At 42.4% G+C, this 18,774-nt stretch overlaps 1 protein-coding gene across 2 annotated transcripts; it reads left to right on the forward strand.

The window, feature by feature from the left end:
- LPL (lipoprotein lipase) lies at positions 1-17,682 on the forward strand. Of its 2 annotated transcripts, none has more exons than XM_042788080.1 (10): positions 1-261; positions 7,226-7,392; positions 7,527-7,706; positions 8,321-8,432; positions 10,308-10,541; positions 10,774-11,016; positions 12,106-12,226; positions 13,038-13,220; positions 14,368-14,472; positions 15,493-17,682. In XM_042788080.1, the coding sequence occupies exons 1-10, from the start codon at positions 126-128 to the stop codon at positions 15,536-15,538; spliced, it is 1,527 nt and encodes a 508-aa protein (XP_042644014.1). In that variant the 5' UTR covers positions 1-125; the 3' UTR covers positions 15,539-17,682. The 2 variants fall into 2 exon arrangements, with proteins under 2 accessions (XP_042644014.1, XP_042644015.1); XM_042788081.1 differs by having other exon boundaries at positions 7,229-7,392.
- The last annotated feature ends 1,092 nt before the right edge of the window (positions 17,683-18,774 follow it).

The following is an 18,774-nucleotide window of genomic DNA, read 5'->3' on the forward strand; positions in this document are numbered from 1 at the left end:
TGTTGTGGGGCGCTCAGTGACTGCTCCCGGAGTGTTTCATTGCCATCGCGTTAGGTTTTGCGCTACAGTTGTATTTTATTATTTTTTTAAATCAAAAACTTTTTTTTTTTTTTTTTTTTTTCTCAATGCACCGAAACTTTTCTGCCGCGGCAGAGCGCAGGGAGAGAGGCGGCGAGATGGGGAGGAAGGCGTTTCTGGCCGCCCTGTGCCTCTGCCTGCGCTGGGTGCCCGCTCTCGGCGCGGCTCCGGCCGCCGCCGGCGGTAAGTCCCGGCCCGGGGAGGGGGCGCTGGGCGGTGCAGGGGGGCGGGTGGCGTGGACGGAGCCCGGAGCACGCAAGGGGCGGGGAGGGCCGGGGGGCTGCCGGGCGTGCCTGTTGCGTTTGGGAGCGGGTGGGGGGAGCGTGTGCAGACCAAATGCGGCCGGCATGGCGGGAAAGGGGAGTTTGCAACTCGGCGTTCCAAGGCTCTCCCGGTGTGCTGCAGGTCCTGGGTGGCGTGGGGTGGCATCGGAAGGCGCTGGAGAACGGTGTCGGGGGGACCTGCGTCCTGTTAGGACGGAGCCGGAGCGCAGACGCAACCTGCGGGGCTGCTGGCACGGGTTGTGGAGGTTTGGGATGTGTTTTTTCCCCAGGAGCAAGGTGGCTTCCAGCAGTCCCTTGCTGGAGGTTTGTTGGCACAGCGGTAGCACCACGGTAGGGTCGGTTGGCTCCTTGCAAGGCCAAGGCCCTCCGTTGTGAATGGGATTCATCCATCCCATGATAGCCCTGCATCCCAACTTCCTACGGTTCTTAGTCAGAATTGTCTAAGGCAAGGCTGAGTTTCATCAGCGTCGTGATAATGTGTTTGGGTTGTAGTCAACACCTTTTAATGCAGCAGAATCGATTAGGGAAGATGCAGAGGGGTGTGCCCTCACAGGGTCTGTATATCCACATACGGTTGTATTTACACGACACCTGTGGTACCTGCATTTGTGCACAGGCAGCCTCCAGGCTAGAGGAAGTGGAACATGTGTGCATGTTGACTACTAGACGTTTACTAATGCTCTCTGTTAATCACAACATGATTGCAGTTCTAATGAGCGAAGAGACTAGTTTCAGGAGACCACTACCCCTCAAACTTACGTTAGCAGTACCCTGCCCACAGTCATACTTTCTTACACTAATCTCCCACACATGTCTATCTTTAAAAGTCTGCAGCCGTAGAAGAAAATGCGTCTGTACCTCTTAGAGCTACTATGTGATACTAAAATGGAATATGGAAACTGCTGTTTTTTTCACTGAGGATGCCTTTGGTATTTCCTTTGTGTACAAGGAAGCTGAAGGGAAGTATTAAAAAGTAAGAGGATGGGGTGCTAGGGCACAGCCAAAGAAGTGTATTCTCACTTTGGGTCCCATCTTGTGCCATCAGAAGCAATCAAAAGCAGTTTTCATGACAGTATCCAAGTTTCATATAGTAAAATAATTATCTTCCCAGAGCAAGCTTTCATCCCTGTAGGAACTGATCTGTCACAGATTTACCACTTTACATTATTTCTCCTTATATGAAAGCAGGTTGTGTGATCATCCTAAAGGTACTAAAGCCTTCAGTCCCACACTATTTCTTGCACACCATAGTAAAAAGATGTTTTGAAACCATGGAAAAATACATGATCTAGCATTTCAGGAATCCAAAGTATTTAACAAACATGGCAAATATATTCTAGGTGAAGATAACATTGGTGTTCCAGGAAAAGAGAAAAACATTACTAGGAATACATTCTGATCTCTATTTTTACCAGCATAAATCCAGAGTCAGGGTGTGTGATCTGAGCTGCTGGCTTTTGCCATGGCTGTGTTTGGGATGGACCTGTCAGGGTAGCGTGACATGGTCTTACCAGAAACTGCATTTCTGAGAAGGCACAGAGATGAGGCTATCGGACATCGAAGGTGTGCTGGAGAACAGCATGAACACTAGCACTCCTAAAAGCTTGCTGGAATCCCTTCTCTACGGGATGTACTTGCATGGTATGGCTTTCTCATGCATCCTTTCCTCCATATTACTGCAAAGCCTGACAGTGATTGCATTTTATTGTCTTGGGCTAATTCCAGATATCCCAGAGGGACTATTGGATGGCAAGAGCTCTGCTGGATTGAGTTACAGGCCTCCCAACTGCAGCTGAGTAAGGATCTATTTGACAGGGAGTGCCTTGGAGAGGGGTGAGCACCCATGTGCACAGAGAGAGAACAGCAGTTTGCTCTTGTTTTGCCAGCTGCCAAGACTTGAGCTGGGAGGTCCCTGATCTTGGGCCCAGTTGCTTTTCAGAGGTGTTGCTCTTTCCGTTGATTCTGCCAGGGAAGTGAAGGAGAATGTACTCTCAGGGCTCTGCCATTAAGGAAAACATAAATAAACTTGAAGTTGTAATTTCTTTACAACAAAGTTAAACAATAACCTGACTTGTGGGGTAGATTTCATGGGATTGCAACACACAGTAGTCTGCCTTCAGTTTATGGTGTAGGTCAAATTAAGCAATAACAATTTTTGTGATACAGCCCCTTTAGTACAGCTGACCACGAGTTTGCTTCTGAACTCATTTAGGAATTCAGTAAGACTGATTGATTGGATCATCCTAATGTTGGTTATGAGCTGAGGGAAGAGTTACTCTAGATAACTCCAGATGGTTATATAAAAGATGTATGCAGATGTTTGTTGCTGTGCATGTATGTGTACGTGCATGTCTGTGTGGGCTTGAGTTTACACAGTCTAACTGTATAATTTCTAATGATCTTTGCACGTAGCTAATAGTATTTCAGTTTCTGTGTATATAACACTATGAAATTGCTGTTTATCAAAGATACCCTTTTTAAAACCATAGTTCAGATACACTGATTCTGGCAAATGCATTGTTATCATATTTGGCATCCTGTGTCTGATGTGGGCAGTTTAACTTTATTAATGTTCCAGATGCTGTAACTTCCTCAAAATTCACATTTTCCAGCCAGTTCACCAGTGATAAACAGTTTTCTTCATCAAAATCAGTTGTCAGGTTGCCTTGGCCTTCCCATGAAGGAAACTTGAAACTTGATTAGTCCGTGAACTTGTATTTGTACTGTGTCAGACATGCTTAAAGTCAGTGGAATGCTTTAAAAATTGATAGGAGTCCCTAACTGAATGGAGTTTCACAAAATCCAAGTCAAAAGTGTCACAAGGTTTAAACAGGAAAATGAAACTACAGACTTTTCTCAGTTTCTAAGCTTCTTTTTTTTCCACTTTCTTTTGAGTTCTGTGATATTCTTTACACCTTGACATAGAGGAGAGCTTTTTAAAATATGAAAACTGAGATTATATAAGTGGAGGTGTAAGAAAAGCATCAGAAAGTTTGCAGAGCATGATGAAGTGGAGTTTGGCAACACAGCTTGTACGCTGTTAGAAAAGCCAGCTCAGGTCTGAAATTGGTGGCTTAGTTCTTAATTCTGCTTCTTTTCCCAGCTCCCTAAATAATTGCTTTGTAGGTCACCTTGTTAACTGTAAGCAGGTAGCAGTGGCCAGAACTTTATTTTGTAATGGGGGGCTTGTATTTACAATTGTGCACCTGGAAACTTTTGCAATACAGAACACATACCTTTGTATCTCTGCTGAATCTGGGAAAGTGTGATTTTTTTTTTTTTTTTTTTTTTTTAATTTTTTTTTTGCAAAAGCATGGATTTGTTTTATCTAGACATTTTTAACTTCTAGACATTTTTAACTTCCAGATCTGCTTCTCTTCAGGGCCTTGTTTAGAAATGGACTTGTATTCTTGTCACTAAAAATTACTTCAATGTCTCAGTATGGATGCACATAAATACCTTTATATGTAATTTCTGTATCTACATTATGTAAACCTGATGCAAATTCAGGTAAATTTTTATCCACCTTTCAGAAACATGCTAAAGACTCTGCATTTCTGGGTTTTCCTTTGTTTAACTTGGGTTAAAACCCATCATTAACTAACCAGTGGTGAGTGTGTACACTGACTGTTTGCATTTCTTTGGTTTTGTGTAAGGCTGTAAGAATGAGACCCAACTGTTTGACTAGCTCAGTTAGGACATGATTCAAGGAGACTCTTCACCAGGAAAAGGTCTGTGATAAAAGTCTGTGTATGACAACGTTTGGTTCTGAATCACTTTTTCTAAATAGGCCAAGACACTTAAGGAAATACAAAAGCAGAAGTGAGAAATGTTAGTTTTCTGAAGTGATACGATTTGTAGCATCCCTGCTGCAGTTTTAAAGCAAGGTGCATATAGGTGTCAGTATGTGTGGTGAGTGTGTACATACTATACCTCTGTATTGTATTTCTAAAAATCCGCAGAAGGTGGGAGGTAAAGTGGTACTGCTGCACATGTGCAGTGCAACGTGAGGTGCTGACAAGTTTTCTTATGCTCTGAGCCATACAGAATTTACAAAGCCTAACTCAGGCAAATTTTGAGGAGACCTTCGTGATGAGCACATCATTAAGAAGTCTCTAACCAACTCTACCACACACATTTCCTTCATCCAGAAGGTATTGTGCTGTGGGGAACCGAGCATAGGTGGACGTTAGACAACATGACACTTTCTGTGAGCATTGAAGATCCTAACAATAATTTTTTCTGACTTTCTAATTCCTGATACAACATAGCTAACTGAGCAGACTGGCCTTTTGCCGTTTCCCTAACTCATGGACTGTTGCTCTGCAGCTGCTGCTTTCCTGGTGGTGACTGCATCTCAGTGCTCCTATGTCCTTAAATCCCACCCAAAGATTTTTAGGCTGAATTACATGAAAATTTGTGAAGCACTTTGCACATCTTCAGTGGTAGGTGCCACTGTACTGCAATCTGTCTAAGTTTGGTGTACTTTTCTAAGTGCACCTTTAAGTATGATGCATGTAAAATTTTATATTTCTTTTATGACAAGCTTATTTCCAAAAGAGATGTGATCTGAACTAATAAGAAAATTCCACCATGTGTTTGTAATTGAAAACACACTGCAACACAGGATATCAATTGAATTTAGATTTTGGATGATTTTCAGATAGCTATAATTTGGAAGGGAAATGATATCTAAGTATGAAAGGAAGCACTATTAACTAGAAGGCAGGTGGGTTATTCTTGTTTGCCTTCCTGTGCTGGGCAGGAATATACATGATGGAAAGTCTTTGCATTGTATGCCTTACAGTTAAAATCTATTCTTGGTCCTGTCAAGTTTTTACTGAATTCACTGCGGAGTGAAAAGTTATGGTTGTTATTTAACCCATCAGCCTTTGGGAATTTTTCTGGCTAAAAAATAGATATATTTCCTAAAGAGGTTTTGTACTCTCTCGATGAGAAAATGGAAGTTTTGAATGTGCAAAAATATAAGAAAGGGGCAACTTCTGAAAAAGATCAGTATTTGGTTAGTTTGGTGAATTTTGCTTTCAGTAGGTAAAGTCTTTTATTCACCATCGTGTGAATACTTCTACTGGCTTGGAGAAAGGTGTTTTTCATAAACTTCATCCTTACTTTAGGGGGAAGGAGGCAGGAAGGGGGCCCTCAGTGTAATTATGCTGGCTTAGCTAGCCAGCCTAGTGCAGTCAGGGTCAAAACCTAAAACTGAGCACTGCCTCTGTTCAGTGAACAGTTCTTGTTACTGCCCTGCATGTGCTTTGCTTTCAGCAGGTGAGAAATCCTGATGAACTCAGGCAATGTTAGGCTGTTGATTGTGGATGATGGCAGCCTCTCTGAGGCTTGTATATGAGCATTTGTTGCCAGCCTGTGTGCTGGTTTTACACCTCCTGTAAGAGGCTAGACTCAGATTTCTGTGGCCCTCCAAGCACAGCAAGAATCTCTCAGTCTTTATACAGCTACCTGAGGTCTGAGTGCGGTCAGGCATAAGTCAGTGCCCTGCTGGCCTGTTAGTTTGAATGAGAAGACCAGAAAACCCAAGTTTTAGAAAAAACCTAACAGTTCATTATTTATTGCCTCAGAGTGATGCAGGACAACTTTATGGAGAAATACAAATCTATCAGTTACCATAGAAAGCCCTCTTCTGCAATGGGAGAAGAAGGGAAGTGGAAATCTGTTTTACATGTCTGGCATGAGGTCTTCACTGCATCCCTTTGCATTCTGTATGGTGACTTGGAGCCATTGGTTAATGTATGTTTAGGAGTTTGCGAAAGCTTGGTGGTCATGATGCCAGGAAACGTAACACTGAGAAGGACGGAATTGGCGTGAGTTCAGCTGCACTTGGAAAACAGGCAGTCAATATTTGCTAAATGCAAGTTGCCAAAGTGGGGCTTGATTTTTGGAAAGCCTTGGATTTTAAGTCCAATTAATTACAGGGTCTGCTGGATATAGAGGTACTTAAGTGTTGATTCTGATGTAAAAAGGGGAGGCGTTTAAGTTTCTTCCTAGACAAATGAAGTAGTAAGCATGAAGCCTCATCACTTCTCAGCCTTGGCAGGAACAAAAGGAAAACTTGGGTTTTGAAGCTGGAGGAAGTTTTCAAAGGCAGCATCTTTTCAGGCCATCACATACTTTGTTACCACCAGTACAGGATCCTTACCTCCCCCATCCCTTCCATTCAAAATAGCTTCAGGCAGAAGATTCTTTCCTGCCGTGTTGCTTGTCAGATGATCTGAATAAATCCTGCCTTCAAAATACAGGCTTCTGCTTTGCTAGTTCAGTTTCCTTAGTCTGATCGCACCTGCTGTTTTTCTCTGGTAAAAAAACTAAAACTAGCATTTTGTAAAACAGTGGTGACTTTGCAGCTCTTATTTTTAGTGCACTGCAACTACTGTGCACTATAAAGAGCCTTGTTAGGCAGTGATTATTGATGAAGTCATGTGGAAGATGCACCACCAAACTATGTAATAGAGTGGTAGGAACTTGCTACTTTCCTGCATGTACTGTCTATGACTGTCCTGTGCAGTTTTCTGCACTGCTGTGGTAATTCACAGGTTTCCTGTTAATAATGTAATGGGGAAAATACTGACTCCTAAAAGGAATTCATACTTCTCTGAGACCTGGCCATATTCTCACAGTTTCATCAGGATGTTGGAGAGTGAGCAATTTTCGCCCTTGGATTTCTTCTTCATATGGCCTTTGTGGTGAAAAAGGAGTGCTGTAGGAAACAAAAAACACGTCCCATTTCTTGACTGTTCCTGATGTCTTTCCACCATTGTACCTGTGACTTCTGAACAGTTTGTCCTAATACTCCTAAACCACTATTGTATGTTTCCTGTGCTTTTGCATAGCAGAAGCTGAGACCAATTTTGGGGGAATTGAGAGCAAGTTTTCCTTACGGACGCCTGCAGAGCCCGATGAGGATGTGTGCTACCTGGTTCCTGGGCGGATTGACAGCCTGGCACAGTGCAACTTCAACCATACCAGTAAAACCTTTGTGGTGATCCATGGATGGACGGTAAGAAGAAAGGGGAGGAATCTCCCTTTTAACCAGACTCCTGATAAACTGTGCTAGATACATCAGTTGAGGTGTCTACTCTGCAGATAATAATAAGATATCTGATTTTTTAATTAAAAAACCCCACCCAACAGGTGACAGGAATGTATGAAAGTTGGGTCCCGAAGCTGGTGGATGCTCTGTACAAGAGGGAACCTGATTCAAACGTCATTGTGGTGGACTGGCTAGTTCGAGCTCAGCAGCACTACCCAGTGTCTGCTGCATACACTAAGCTGGTGGGAAAGGATGTTGCTATGTTTATTGACTGGATGGAGGTAAGACATGTGGTCAAACATCTCCTAGAATATTATGTACAATGTGAGACAAAACAGCAATGATGCAGCTGTGTTAATCATCTCCTGTTGGATAGATGGAGTTAAGCTGCTGCAGACTGTTCTTGCTGGACTGGTAAAATCCCAGTTTTAATTTAATGGTTGTCTCTTACACAAGACTGACTTTTATAGTGCATTCCAGAAACTTCACCTTGTGGTCTGTGGAGCCGTGTGAGTCCACAGCATTCCTGAAGGTTCTGTGAGAGGTAGCTGTGAAAGATATGTTTCTGTATATTATATATCAGCTGAACTTTGGGAAACCGAAGCCTGCCCTGCCCTTGGGAAATACTTAGGAGATCCAGAAACTGGTGGGGAGGGGGTGGCTGAAAACTTTTAGTATGTCCTGTGTTCTGTCCTTCATTCTGCATTCCTGCCTGCTTAAATTTTGCCTTAAGTTAGTTATCTCAAGTGACCTAGTATGGCACAAAACTATGTTAATTGTGTTTAGTGTTTCTTCCATTTGGCTCAAAGAAAAATCCAAGTGTTTACAAAATATTTTCCCTTCTGATGTTTTCCCATTTGACTTAAAACTTTAAACAAATTGCTGTCTTCTGCAGGAGCAATTCAATTATCCTCTCAACAATGTCCACTTGCTGGGGTACAGTCTAGGTGCTCATGCTGCTGGCATTGCTGGGAGCCTGACCAAGAAGAAGGTGAACAGAATTACTGGTAAGAAAACCTGTGGTTGTGGAGTGGAGAGTCTTGTCTCTTCCATGCTGAAATATTATGTTCCTCTGGAAAATAACTAGAATAATTGTTGCTTGTTGGCAGTACTTAGGTTATGTGTTCACACTTTATTGAATCATCGGGGCTGATACGTCTGTAGCAGAACTAGAAAAGGTTCAGAAAAGAACAAGGTGGTGGGTGAGAAGCCTTGGTCTGCTTCTGCACAAGAAATGAGTGGGAAATGAAGAAGAGACTAGCTGGGGGCAGAGGGAGGATGTAATCAGAACTAGCCAAGTCCGTGGCTTGGAGAAGGTCACAGTATCTCTTGCAGCATGAGAACTTCAGCTGGTTGTGTTCCTGCAGGTGGTCATCCTTTGCAGCTGGTGAGAGCTGTTCAAAAACAAGAGGAGGTAGATCCTTCTGCAGTGGGTGTGGTACTTGCAACCACAGCATCCCATGGCAAAGAGCTCTGCAAGGTGCTTATATAGACTCAGAGGAACACTGGACAGATAATCAGAAAAGATCCAGTGTGGATTACTAAAAGAAATTAATCCTAACAGGATCAAGTAATACTCTATGCTGAATATAATACTAGAAGAGTTTTGGGAAGAGGAGCAAAGTGTATGTATGCTTGTCCTGTTCCTATGCATGCTTAGGCGTCTGCTGAGGGTGATTTTTGGAGGCTGAGAATTGTGCTAGACAAGACAGAGCACACAGCCACTCTGAGGCTGGTTTACAGCCCAGCACCTGGAGAGCTGAGTCTGAGCTGAGCTGATCTCCGTGACAAAGGAAATGCCAACATCAGCAAATGAGCCTAAGAAAATCACTCATCTCTGGTGTCTTTGCTGCTGAGAGCTTGGGAGCATCATTCAAATGGGAGCCTTGCTCCCTTCTTCCTGGGACCCTTGCCCTTTCACTTGAGCCTGGCTGTGATCCCAGATCCCCAGGTATGCGGGGGGGTGGGCTGAGCAGCAATTGCATCAGGAAAAGCTGACTCCTGAGAGGTGGCAGATTAAAATCTGGAGGTCAAAACATTAGTCCCTCTACCCTTCCTTTCATTCAGCTTCAGCTTTGTTGCTTTCACTGAGGCTGCCAAATCACTCAAAATACCAGTAACCCTCTGTTGTGCCCCCTCGGTGCCCAGGCTGAACCTTTCCCTGGCAAAACAGCATTGCCTTTGGGCACAGGGAGGGATGGGATGTGGTCCTTGAAGTCCTCACAGCAGAATGGGAGGCAGCTCAGGCCAGAGGTGAGCCTAATCAGGGATGGGCAACCCAGGTGCCTGTCCCCACATGATGGCTGCAGAAAAGACATGTCCCTTCAGCTCTGCCTTCAGTCTTCTCTCAAGTAGTTGTCTGGATTTAAGAGATGGTACTTGTTCACTGGCAGAATAGCTCTGGATGTTTTTGATGTCAGTGCTGCTGCAGTCTGACAGTTTACCATAACATTCCCCTTCCTCTTAGGCACGTAGACAGTGAAGCTCTCATTTGTTTCCTGCTTGCTCCCCTAGCAGGGAGTTAGCAGCAAGACATTTTCCACACTTCAGATAGAAGTTTTACAATTCTTGACATGAAAGGAAAGCATTGAGAAAATATGTACACTGGAAATGCTACAGCTGTGAGGAAGTTATCTGGGCTTCTTTGCATGTGTTTACATATGCCTTATTGTTTCAGTAGTGTCAGCATTTCAAGGTAGTGTATTTGATTCTCTTGTACACATGAATGCTATTTAAATGATTCTACTGTAGTGTCTGCAGTGACACCAACACCATATGCAATACTTCCAGCCCAATGTGGTAGCTGAGTTTAGCATGTTATCACTGTCTGTGTCTTTGGCAGACAATAATCTCAGTTTTTCTTTGTGTCTTGCCCCATAAAGGACTGGATCCAGCTGGTCCTACTTTTGAGTATGCCGATGCCCTCACCCGCCTCTCCCCAGATGATGCTGACTTTGTGGATGTCCTACACACCTATACTCGAGGCTCTCCAGACCGCAGCATTGGAATCCAGAAGCCTGTTGGACACATTGATATTTATCCTAATGGTGGAGGTTTCCAGCCAGGTTGCAACTTGGGAGAAGCACTCCGTCTGATTGCTGAAAAAGGCTTTGCAGGTGAGGCTGCTCTGAATCAAACAGTATAACATCCCGTGGGATATCTCCAATAGCCTGCAGGTTTCCTGCAAGCAAAGATCTGAGAGGCACAGGAACTTGTTCTTTTAAGTGATTTTTAAAGTCATCCTACAAAGCCAAGCTCTGGTATGGTGGATCACACTTTTTGACAGCATTGCTTAGGGGTTTGTATCATCATATGAATGTATGTATACGTATTTTTCATTCTTTCAAGATGTGGATCAGCTGGTGAAATGCTCCCACGAACGATCCATCCACCTCTTCATTGACTCCCTCCTCTATGAAGAAAAGCCCAGCATGGCCTACCGCTGCAACACAAAGGAGGCCTTTGAGAAGGGTCTCTGCCTGAGCTGCCGGAAGAACCGCTGCAACAATTTGGGTTACAAGGTCAACAGAGTGAGAACAAAGAGAAACACCAAAATGTACTTGAAGACCCGTGCTCAGATGCCATATAAAGGTAGGTCCTGCTAGCTTACTGGTGAGGAAGACTGGTACTTTTGCTCAGCTGTGTGTCAGGGTGTGTGTGTGCTGTAGATGACAATATTGCTGCTTTGGTGTCTGGTAAGCAGGGACAAAGCTTGACTGCTGTTTGCAATTAAGCACAAGTTAAAGTGCAGTCTCAGAAAAAGTGTCATCTTACTCAAGGTGTGGAGGTGGGCGGTAGAATACAAAAAGGAAGGTATTTTGTAACAAGTTTCTAAGTAGCAAAATTAAGATTTACTCTGTGGCCTGGCCACTTGAAACACCCGAGTCTTCAGAATTTTTTCAGTATTTTTCATGCAAATGAATTTTTCATACTGCTGGGAAAATAATTGACAGAGCTCAGCCTGATAAGCAACTTCTTTAAAGATATGCAACCATCAGACTTGTGCCTTTCATAGTGCCTTTGCCAGAGGAGTGCCAGCCCTCATTAGAATATCACAGTACTTCTTGATTCCCATTGCCACAGTGGTAGGTCCAAGAAGGACACTGCCAGAAAGAACTGGAAGAAAAATAGCTTCTGGGTTCTTTTTAATACTTTATGGGGTTTTTCTCCCTTGCTTTGGCTGTACCACATCATATTCTTCTTCTGTAATGGACCAGCAATCAAGAGGGCACATTTCTGCAGTGTTAGAACAGCTGCCAGACTAGTGTTTTGTTGGCATTTGATGTTTAATCTGCAGTGTCAGTGGGTTGAATTTTTTTCACCAAGGTTCCTCTGAGGAGGGCAGAGCTCACTTGTTTCAAGTCAAGGATGGCAAGTCTTACACATTTATAAGAGGTTTAAAGGTGATACACCAGACTCTGGGTTATTATACTGTCAGTTAACTTAAATGCAGAGTTTAGTTGCAAGAATCACAAAGGTGTTTTTTAATCATGATTTCCTTGCATCCTAATCTTTACTTCCTCACAAAAATAGTTTCCTGGATACCTCCAGGGAACTGAACTCCTTAGTTTAGTGATGTTGGCATATTCCAGCCTTAGGGTTTTTGAGTAGTTTTGTCACCAGAAGTCTCTTTGGAGGTTGAGTTTTTTCCTAATGACCTTTTCTTTGGTGTTCTTTCAGTCTTTCATTACCAGGTCAAGATCCATTTCTTTGGAAAGACTAATACGACCAAGACAAACCAGCCATTCCTGATCTCTCTCTATGGCACTCTAGATGAGAGTGAGAACATTGCTTTCACACTGTGAGTAGCTACAGAAACAACTACAATGTATTGCTGAGGCAGCCTATCTCTGTTAAAGACCTAGCTGAAAACCTTGCTCTAGCTCCAGCTACAAAAACTTCACAGAGTCCCAGAATCTGCTCTTGTCCCTGATCAAGGGGAAGCATCCATTGCTGAAGCTAATGATCCAAGCTCAATAGGAGCTGTTCTTGATATGAGATATGAAATACAGAAACATGAATCTGACCCGTGTCTCAGCCTAATAAGAATTTTTCAGGCGTGGCAGGTTTCTTGTTTTCTTCTCTCTTCAGTTTCCTTATGTCATGTTCCAGCTGTGCTAAAGCTCCTTAAAAGCAGACTGCAACCTGGAGTTGTTTGTGTTTGAAGGCCTCAGTGCAGAAGCTGAGGGAGACATGGGATTTGCTTCTACAGCTCTGCAAATAAGCAAAAGTCTGTGCTTGCATCCCTGAACATAGGCTGGCAGGGAATGGGGGTAGAAAGCACCAAAGTCTGTTTTCTGCTATGAGGACCCTGAACTGTTCCTGGCTGGTGTTTGTCCGGCTTCTCTGAGAGCCACCAACACTGGAGAAGACATCCCTTTTCTGGCAGTCTGTCCCAGGATTTTACTGCTGCAGAAAGCTTTTCCTTGTGCTTCTACAAAAGATTAAGGTGTTTTTTCCTTATTCCATCCATCAGAATTATGGAGAAGGTTGCTTCCTTCTTCTCTGAAGTATGTAAAGTCCTGGTTCTGTTTCCCCTTAACTTTCTTTATCTGTCCAACAGTTCCTTTTTTTTAATTTTTGTTTCTTTTTCCTTATTCCCCTGCCCGCAGGCCTGAAGTCTCCTCAAACAAGACCTTTTCCTTCCTGATTTACACAGAAGTGGACATTGGTGACCTGCTTATGCTGAAGCTGCAGTGGGAGAAAGACACTTTCTTCAGCTGGTCAGACTGGTGGACACCTTTTACATTTGACATCCAAAGAGTCAGAGTGAAGTCAGGAGAAACTCAGAAAAAGTAACTTATTTTAATTGTTATTAGCTATATTAGTTTTAATTGACAGTACTTCCTGACTCCCAGTATCCCGCAGGGTGAGACAAAACATGGAAGGCAGTTACAAATGGGTGCAGCACTGATAATCAGGGCTCTAGTGGCACCAAACTAGCATTTATGTCAGTCAGGTTCAGTTATTTGCTTCCACTGGGATCTGCAATCTGTAGTTTTACTCACACATAATTGATTTGCATACCACTGTCTCATGTGCCTCAGGTTAGTTATAATATGCAGGAGAGGAGGTCCATGAGTCAGCATCTCTGATTGTATTTGCAGTTCCTCTCCTCCTTCCCTTGTTGGACATTTGCACAAGTTTTCTTATGAAGACCATGATTAGGAGATTTTTAGAAACCCTTCCAAAAGTGTATTTGCACAAAAACCCATTGCTTCATTAAGCTGGATTTTCTTAGGAGTTGAATACCTGAATGGTGGGTAAAAACTGAAACAACTGTTGCAGGATGTTGGTAATGCATGAATGTTAAAATAGCAAAATCTGAACTGAACTGCTTTGACATGAATCTTTTGAAATAGTCATATACAATAGACATGAGGTCTGTTAGCAGAAAATGGACACATAACAGCGTATGCATGTCCTATGTACAATATTGCGAATAGTATGTTCCTCTTTTGAATAAGTAAAACAGTCACTAGATTGAAGAGCAGTTATTAGTGCTGAACAAATATAGGTGTGGGGAAAGTACTGATAAATAGAAAAGCATCTGTTCAGGCTTGCTGGAATTGGCAACCTACTTTGTTTGCAAACATTTGAGGGAGTAAGGCTTTCTTCCAAGATCGTTCACCTGGCAAAGTCACACAAGGACTGGTGTAAATAAAGATCCAAGAGACTTTAGACACAAGATTTTATGCAAAGGACCAGCGAAAATTATGGCTACAGTTTGAGGTCCATGCATAATGCTTTTACCAGTTTTTCTTGCACAGTGTTTGTTTTGTCACAGAATTCTCTTTTGAAAATAATTTTTCTCACAGGCTTGTAAAGAGTAGTGCCCCACATGACAAAGTATAAATACTGCTTCCAAGCACCAGTCCTGTTCCTATGGTTAAAAAGAGATGTCTTGCTCGGTCTTGTGACTGTCCAGTATTTATTCCACAGGGTGGTGTTCTGTTCTCGAGATGGCACCTCTCATCTCAGTAAGGGAGAAGAGGCAGCAATATTTGTGAAATGCTTGGAACAGCCTGTCAACAGGAAGAGAGGAGGGTATGAGTGATCACTCTTTTTTCTGGGTTGGGTGGAAACTTGAATGGTAGCTGGAGGATCTAACAAAACTTCCTAATTTTCTTGACTTGTGAATTAGTCTTCTCAAGGCTTCTGAAGCATCACAACCCAAACTAACCTGGGGTTTTCTTATGGCAGCTTTGTAAGCTTAAAAACTGCTAATCTGGTTCTCTGCTAGCCACCTCCTTGTGTGGTTGCTAGCAAGTCTGAAAAGCAAGTACAAGTCACTGCCTCTCACATTCACACAGTGGCCAAGCATAAATTACTGTTAGAGGATGCTTATAGACAAGGCACTAACACAAAGAGGAAAGCATGCGTTATCTAAAGATGCCCTACATTTACCCATAATTGAAGGACATCCAAACATCCATACTGACTCAGTCCAGGGCCCTTCGTCCTCACTGGCCAGTGGCAGATTTGGAGGCTGGTACAGAAACTGAGCAGGCATACACAGGTGCTTTCCCTGGCACACTGCTTTCTGCTGGCAACTGTCACGTGAGTGACTTTCTGAGATTTGCATCTCTGATTTGGATCAGAGATTGAGTCTTTGTATTTAATAGCCCTTGGTGCACTTTAACTTTTTGATCAATAATTTTTCTGACCCAGAGTAAACCTTCAAACATGGGGCCAGCTTTATTTGGACTTTATCCACTAAAGTTTGAGCTGGAGAAGTGGTTATATTTATTTTAGTGCAATTTCTGTGTGTGAAAGGTCTCATGGGGACACTTTGAGACTGAGATCTACTTCTGCATAAAAAGGCATGTGTTCTGACCTTCACTCTAGGACAATGACCTAGGGAGGCCTTGAGAGCTCTGTGTGTGTATCTGACGTGTAAAATCAAGCAGCAGCCAGGAAAAGACCAAACACATAATTTATTTTCCTGTTAAGCAGTATTTTGTAATCTGAAGTCTTAAAAATAAATCAAAAAGGAACAAGTACCTTCCGTCTTCCTCTTCACTGTACCTGTCTCTTCATTTATTTTTTTTTTTTTCCTCCTCACAGTGCCAAGAAAGCCTCTAAAGAAAATTCTGCTCATGAATCTGCTTAAGTGACAAGAATTAAGATATTCCACACTGGGGAGAAGGAGAGTCTGTTCATCCCCATGGACTGGATGTTCAGAACCAAATATATAGAAATATTTATCTGCTGTTGGCTTTTTGCCTGCTATTCCTAGCTATCTTAGGAGACTTCTTGTAAGGAAGTCTTAGCATACAATGTTACTAACCATAAAGATGCATTATCCAAATAGTTAAAAACAGAAAGAAACCCACAAAACAACTTGCCAAAGGCTTGAGTGCTGGGAAGGAATAAGTAATTTTGCTTAATCATGGTGCCTTGTGACAAGGTTTCTCAACATTGAATCCTCTATAGCGATTTTCTAGTATTTATTGAAAAGAAGCAAAGCCCTGTACCTGGCTTTTCTTTCTTTCCAGGAGTCTTCTGAAACTGGAAAGGTTTTTTTGTCTTGGCTAACTGAATTTTCAGACACTTCGGTGGCTGGAGTTCATTGTCTTCAAATGTGTGTTTAGCAAATGAGTAGATTTCTCATGTGAAAACACCTTTGTTGTGTGTTACTAAAAGTTGTCAGGGACTGACTTAATATGGGGATGAATTTTCTAGTTTGTGGTTATGAATGTGTTGTACTGGGGGTAGATGCCAGTGCCACTTAGCAATAGGTATCATCTGTTAAGCTATATATTTCTATGCAGCTTACCCTGGAATAAATAACAGTCATAGGAGAAAACAGCAGTACCAGTGTCCTATGCAGACATTCAACTTTGCATCTGTGCTTTCATTCCTTGAAAATGGAGCCATCTAGCCTCCAACACTGAATAAGGAACTTCAAAGGAATTGAACTACCAGAAACCGCAGGAAACAGATTTTTTTTTTTTAATTATTATTTTTTTTTCCCACTACTTGCTTGCATCCCATATACCAAAACTGTGACAGTTTCTCTGCTCTTTGACACCACATGTCAGTCAGGCAGCTGAGTAGCTGCTGTATGCAGTCTTCAGTGCAAGTGAATCCTCTTGACAAATGACAAGCATGCTCATGCTTCCCTGTATTGAAATTGTGACTGCTGTTGACCCACCTTGGTTTATTGCTTGAATGTGATACAGTGCTATTCCTGGGAGTTGCTTGGTTTTCCAACATAAGGTGGAATTCAGCAAGGGGCAGGAGCTGTGATAGTTAAATGGAGCCTGTTTGTATGATGCACAAGAATTAATGCTCTGAAAAACACTTGAATTAAGCATGCTGGAAGTTGCCAAAAATAGATATATTGAAGGCATTCTGCTTTCCCTTTAAGTAATGTATCTTTTCTAGTGCTCTGAAATAGCCTTCTTTTAGCTTACTAGAAGATAAAGTACTGGGAAGGCAGAAGGGCTTGAAGGTAGACACTGAGAAGTGTAATGTGAGCTATTGATGCTGGGTTTTGTAGTCTTTTCCTGCATGTGCAAGACTGTGGAGGTGGTGATTTCTCCAATATCATCCCATATTGAAAGCAAAACCAACATGTATGCATTTATGTACACAATTTATTTGGGTTGTTTTTGTGTTTGTTTTGTTTTGTTTCCAGCTGTGGCTGCTAGTATATTTGGGGATAAAAGTCTTAAACAGTGCAATATGTTGGAACATTAGTAACTCTGAAATCGCTCACATTTGGTTTTCTAACCCTTAAACTATAGCAGCGATGTGAGTCACTGAAGGTGGGGTTGAGTATTGAGCCACTGCCTTTGAGACATCTAAAAATAAATATAATGATTTATTCCCTATAGACTTCACATTCTATTGCAATTTTCTCTTAAGAGTTAAGTTCTTTGGAAGTCAAGTGTCTGAACACGTGTGCTCTTAATACAGGATCAAATACAAACACATACAGAACTTGGATACAAAATAGTGAAGGTTCTTGTACATGAGGACACATGATTTAGCTTTGGATGTTATTTATTAGCTGTAAATAAGATATTTATGTGTGTAGTTTGTATATATTGCTAAAGTTGCTGACAGTCTACATTAATACAGTTGTGTGGTATTAATCCTGTATATAGCTTTCAGATATTTTTATCAATAAACCACTGCATTATTTCTTCCGTGGTTAATACATTTATTTTTTTTTAAAAAAGAAGGCTCCTCAGTTTTGTACAGAATGGAAACCTATGGTTTTAATAAAATTCTCAAACTGATGCAAAAGTCACTAGTTTCCTTTTTGATGAAACAATCTGCTGTATATCTTTTATGTGAAAGCCGTAGACTGGGGTGAAAAGATGGGATAAGACTTCTTTTTTTAAGCAAAGTGTGATTTTATTTGTTGATTTATTTTCCCCCATTTTCTTTTGGGAAATGCGAAAATCACATATTGGAACACTATGGGATCACTATGTGCCGATAAGTATCCACATCACAAGAGAAGTAGCTGGTTACCTGGAGTTTGTGGTTTTCACATCTCATGCCCTTTTAAGAGAAGAGCCATTACTTCAAAAGTCTCATTTCCTCTTTTTTGGCAAATGTTAGAACTGTGCTTCTGCTCTTTGCTGTACCAAAATAGAGATGTTCTGACCCTGTGGGTACAGGGGGCACGTACCAATCCCTTACTAGCACTACTGCTTAAGGGAGTAACAGTAGAAAAAAACCTTTGACCCACATGTGAGCTCAAAAGTGGTTGTCATGAGAACAGTTTGCCCTGTGTGATACACAGCAAGGCTCCACCAAGGCCCTTGGAAGGGGACAACCAGAGTTAAGAAGACTTGTGACATACCTGTGGGGTACAACATTGGGAACACTTGGAGTAACTCTCCTTCCAACACTCTTACTCAGTCTACTCTTTGACATGAATAGGGCTCCATTCCTGAAAGCAGAGGGGAGCTGTGAAATGCAAAACTGATCGGCGTAAAGACAAAGGATGAATGGAGGGAGAGGGATGAAAGAGGGAAGTGGAGAGGGAAGGGAAGAGGGGATAGGGAGTACCCTGGAGACATGAATGGGAGAGGGAAGACTGGAGAGCCTGATCTGTAGAGGGAATGAATGGAAATGCTGACAGCAGGTCTAAGGGCACTGCTGCTTTCCCAGTGACAGCAGCTGGGTTGGGGGACTGGAAGGACTCCTACAGCTATATGAGGCAAGGTCTGTGGCCACATTTCCTAAAAGCACCATGACAGAAGAGCTGAGGCTCTTCTAAAGCCCCAGCAACATCACTACACTAAGCATGTTACCAGGTAAAGCAGATGAATAGTTTTTGGTGCAGGGACAAGAGCCCAGGTCTGCCCTGTGAGCCTTCAGAGCCGT

This window comes from Tyto alba, unplaced genomic scaffold (assembly GCF_018691265.1).
Source record: "Tyto alba isolate M040663 unplaced genomic scaffold, T.alba_DEE_v4.0 Super-Scaffold_13, whole genome shotgun sequence".
NCBI classification, from domain to species: domain Eukaryota; kingdom Metazoa; phylum Chordata; class Aves; order Strigiformes; family Tytonidae; genus Tyto; species Tyto alba.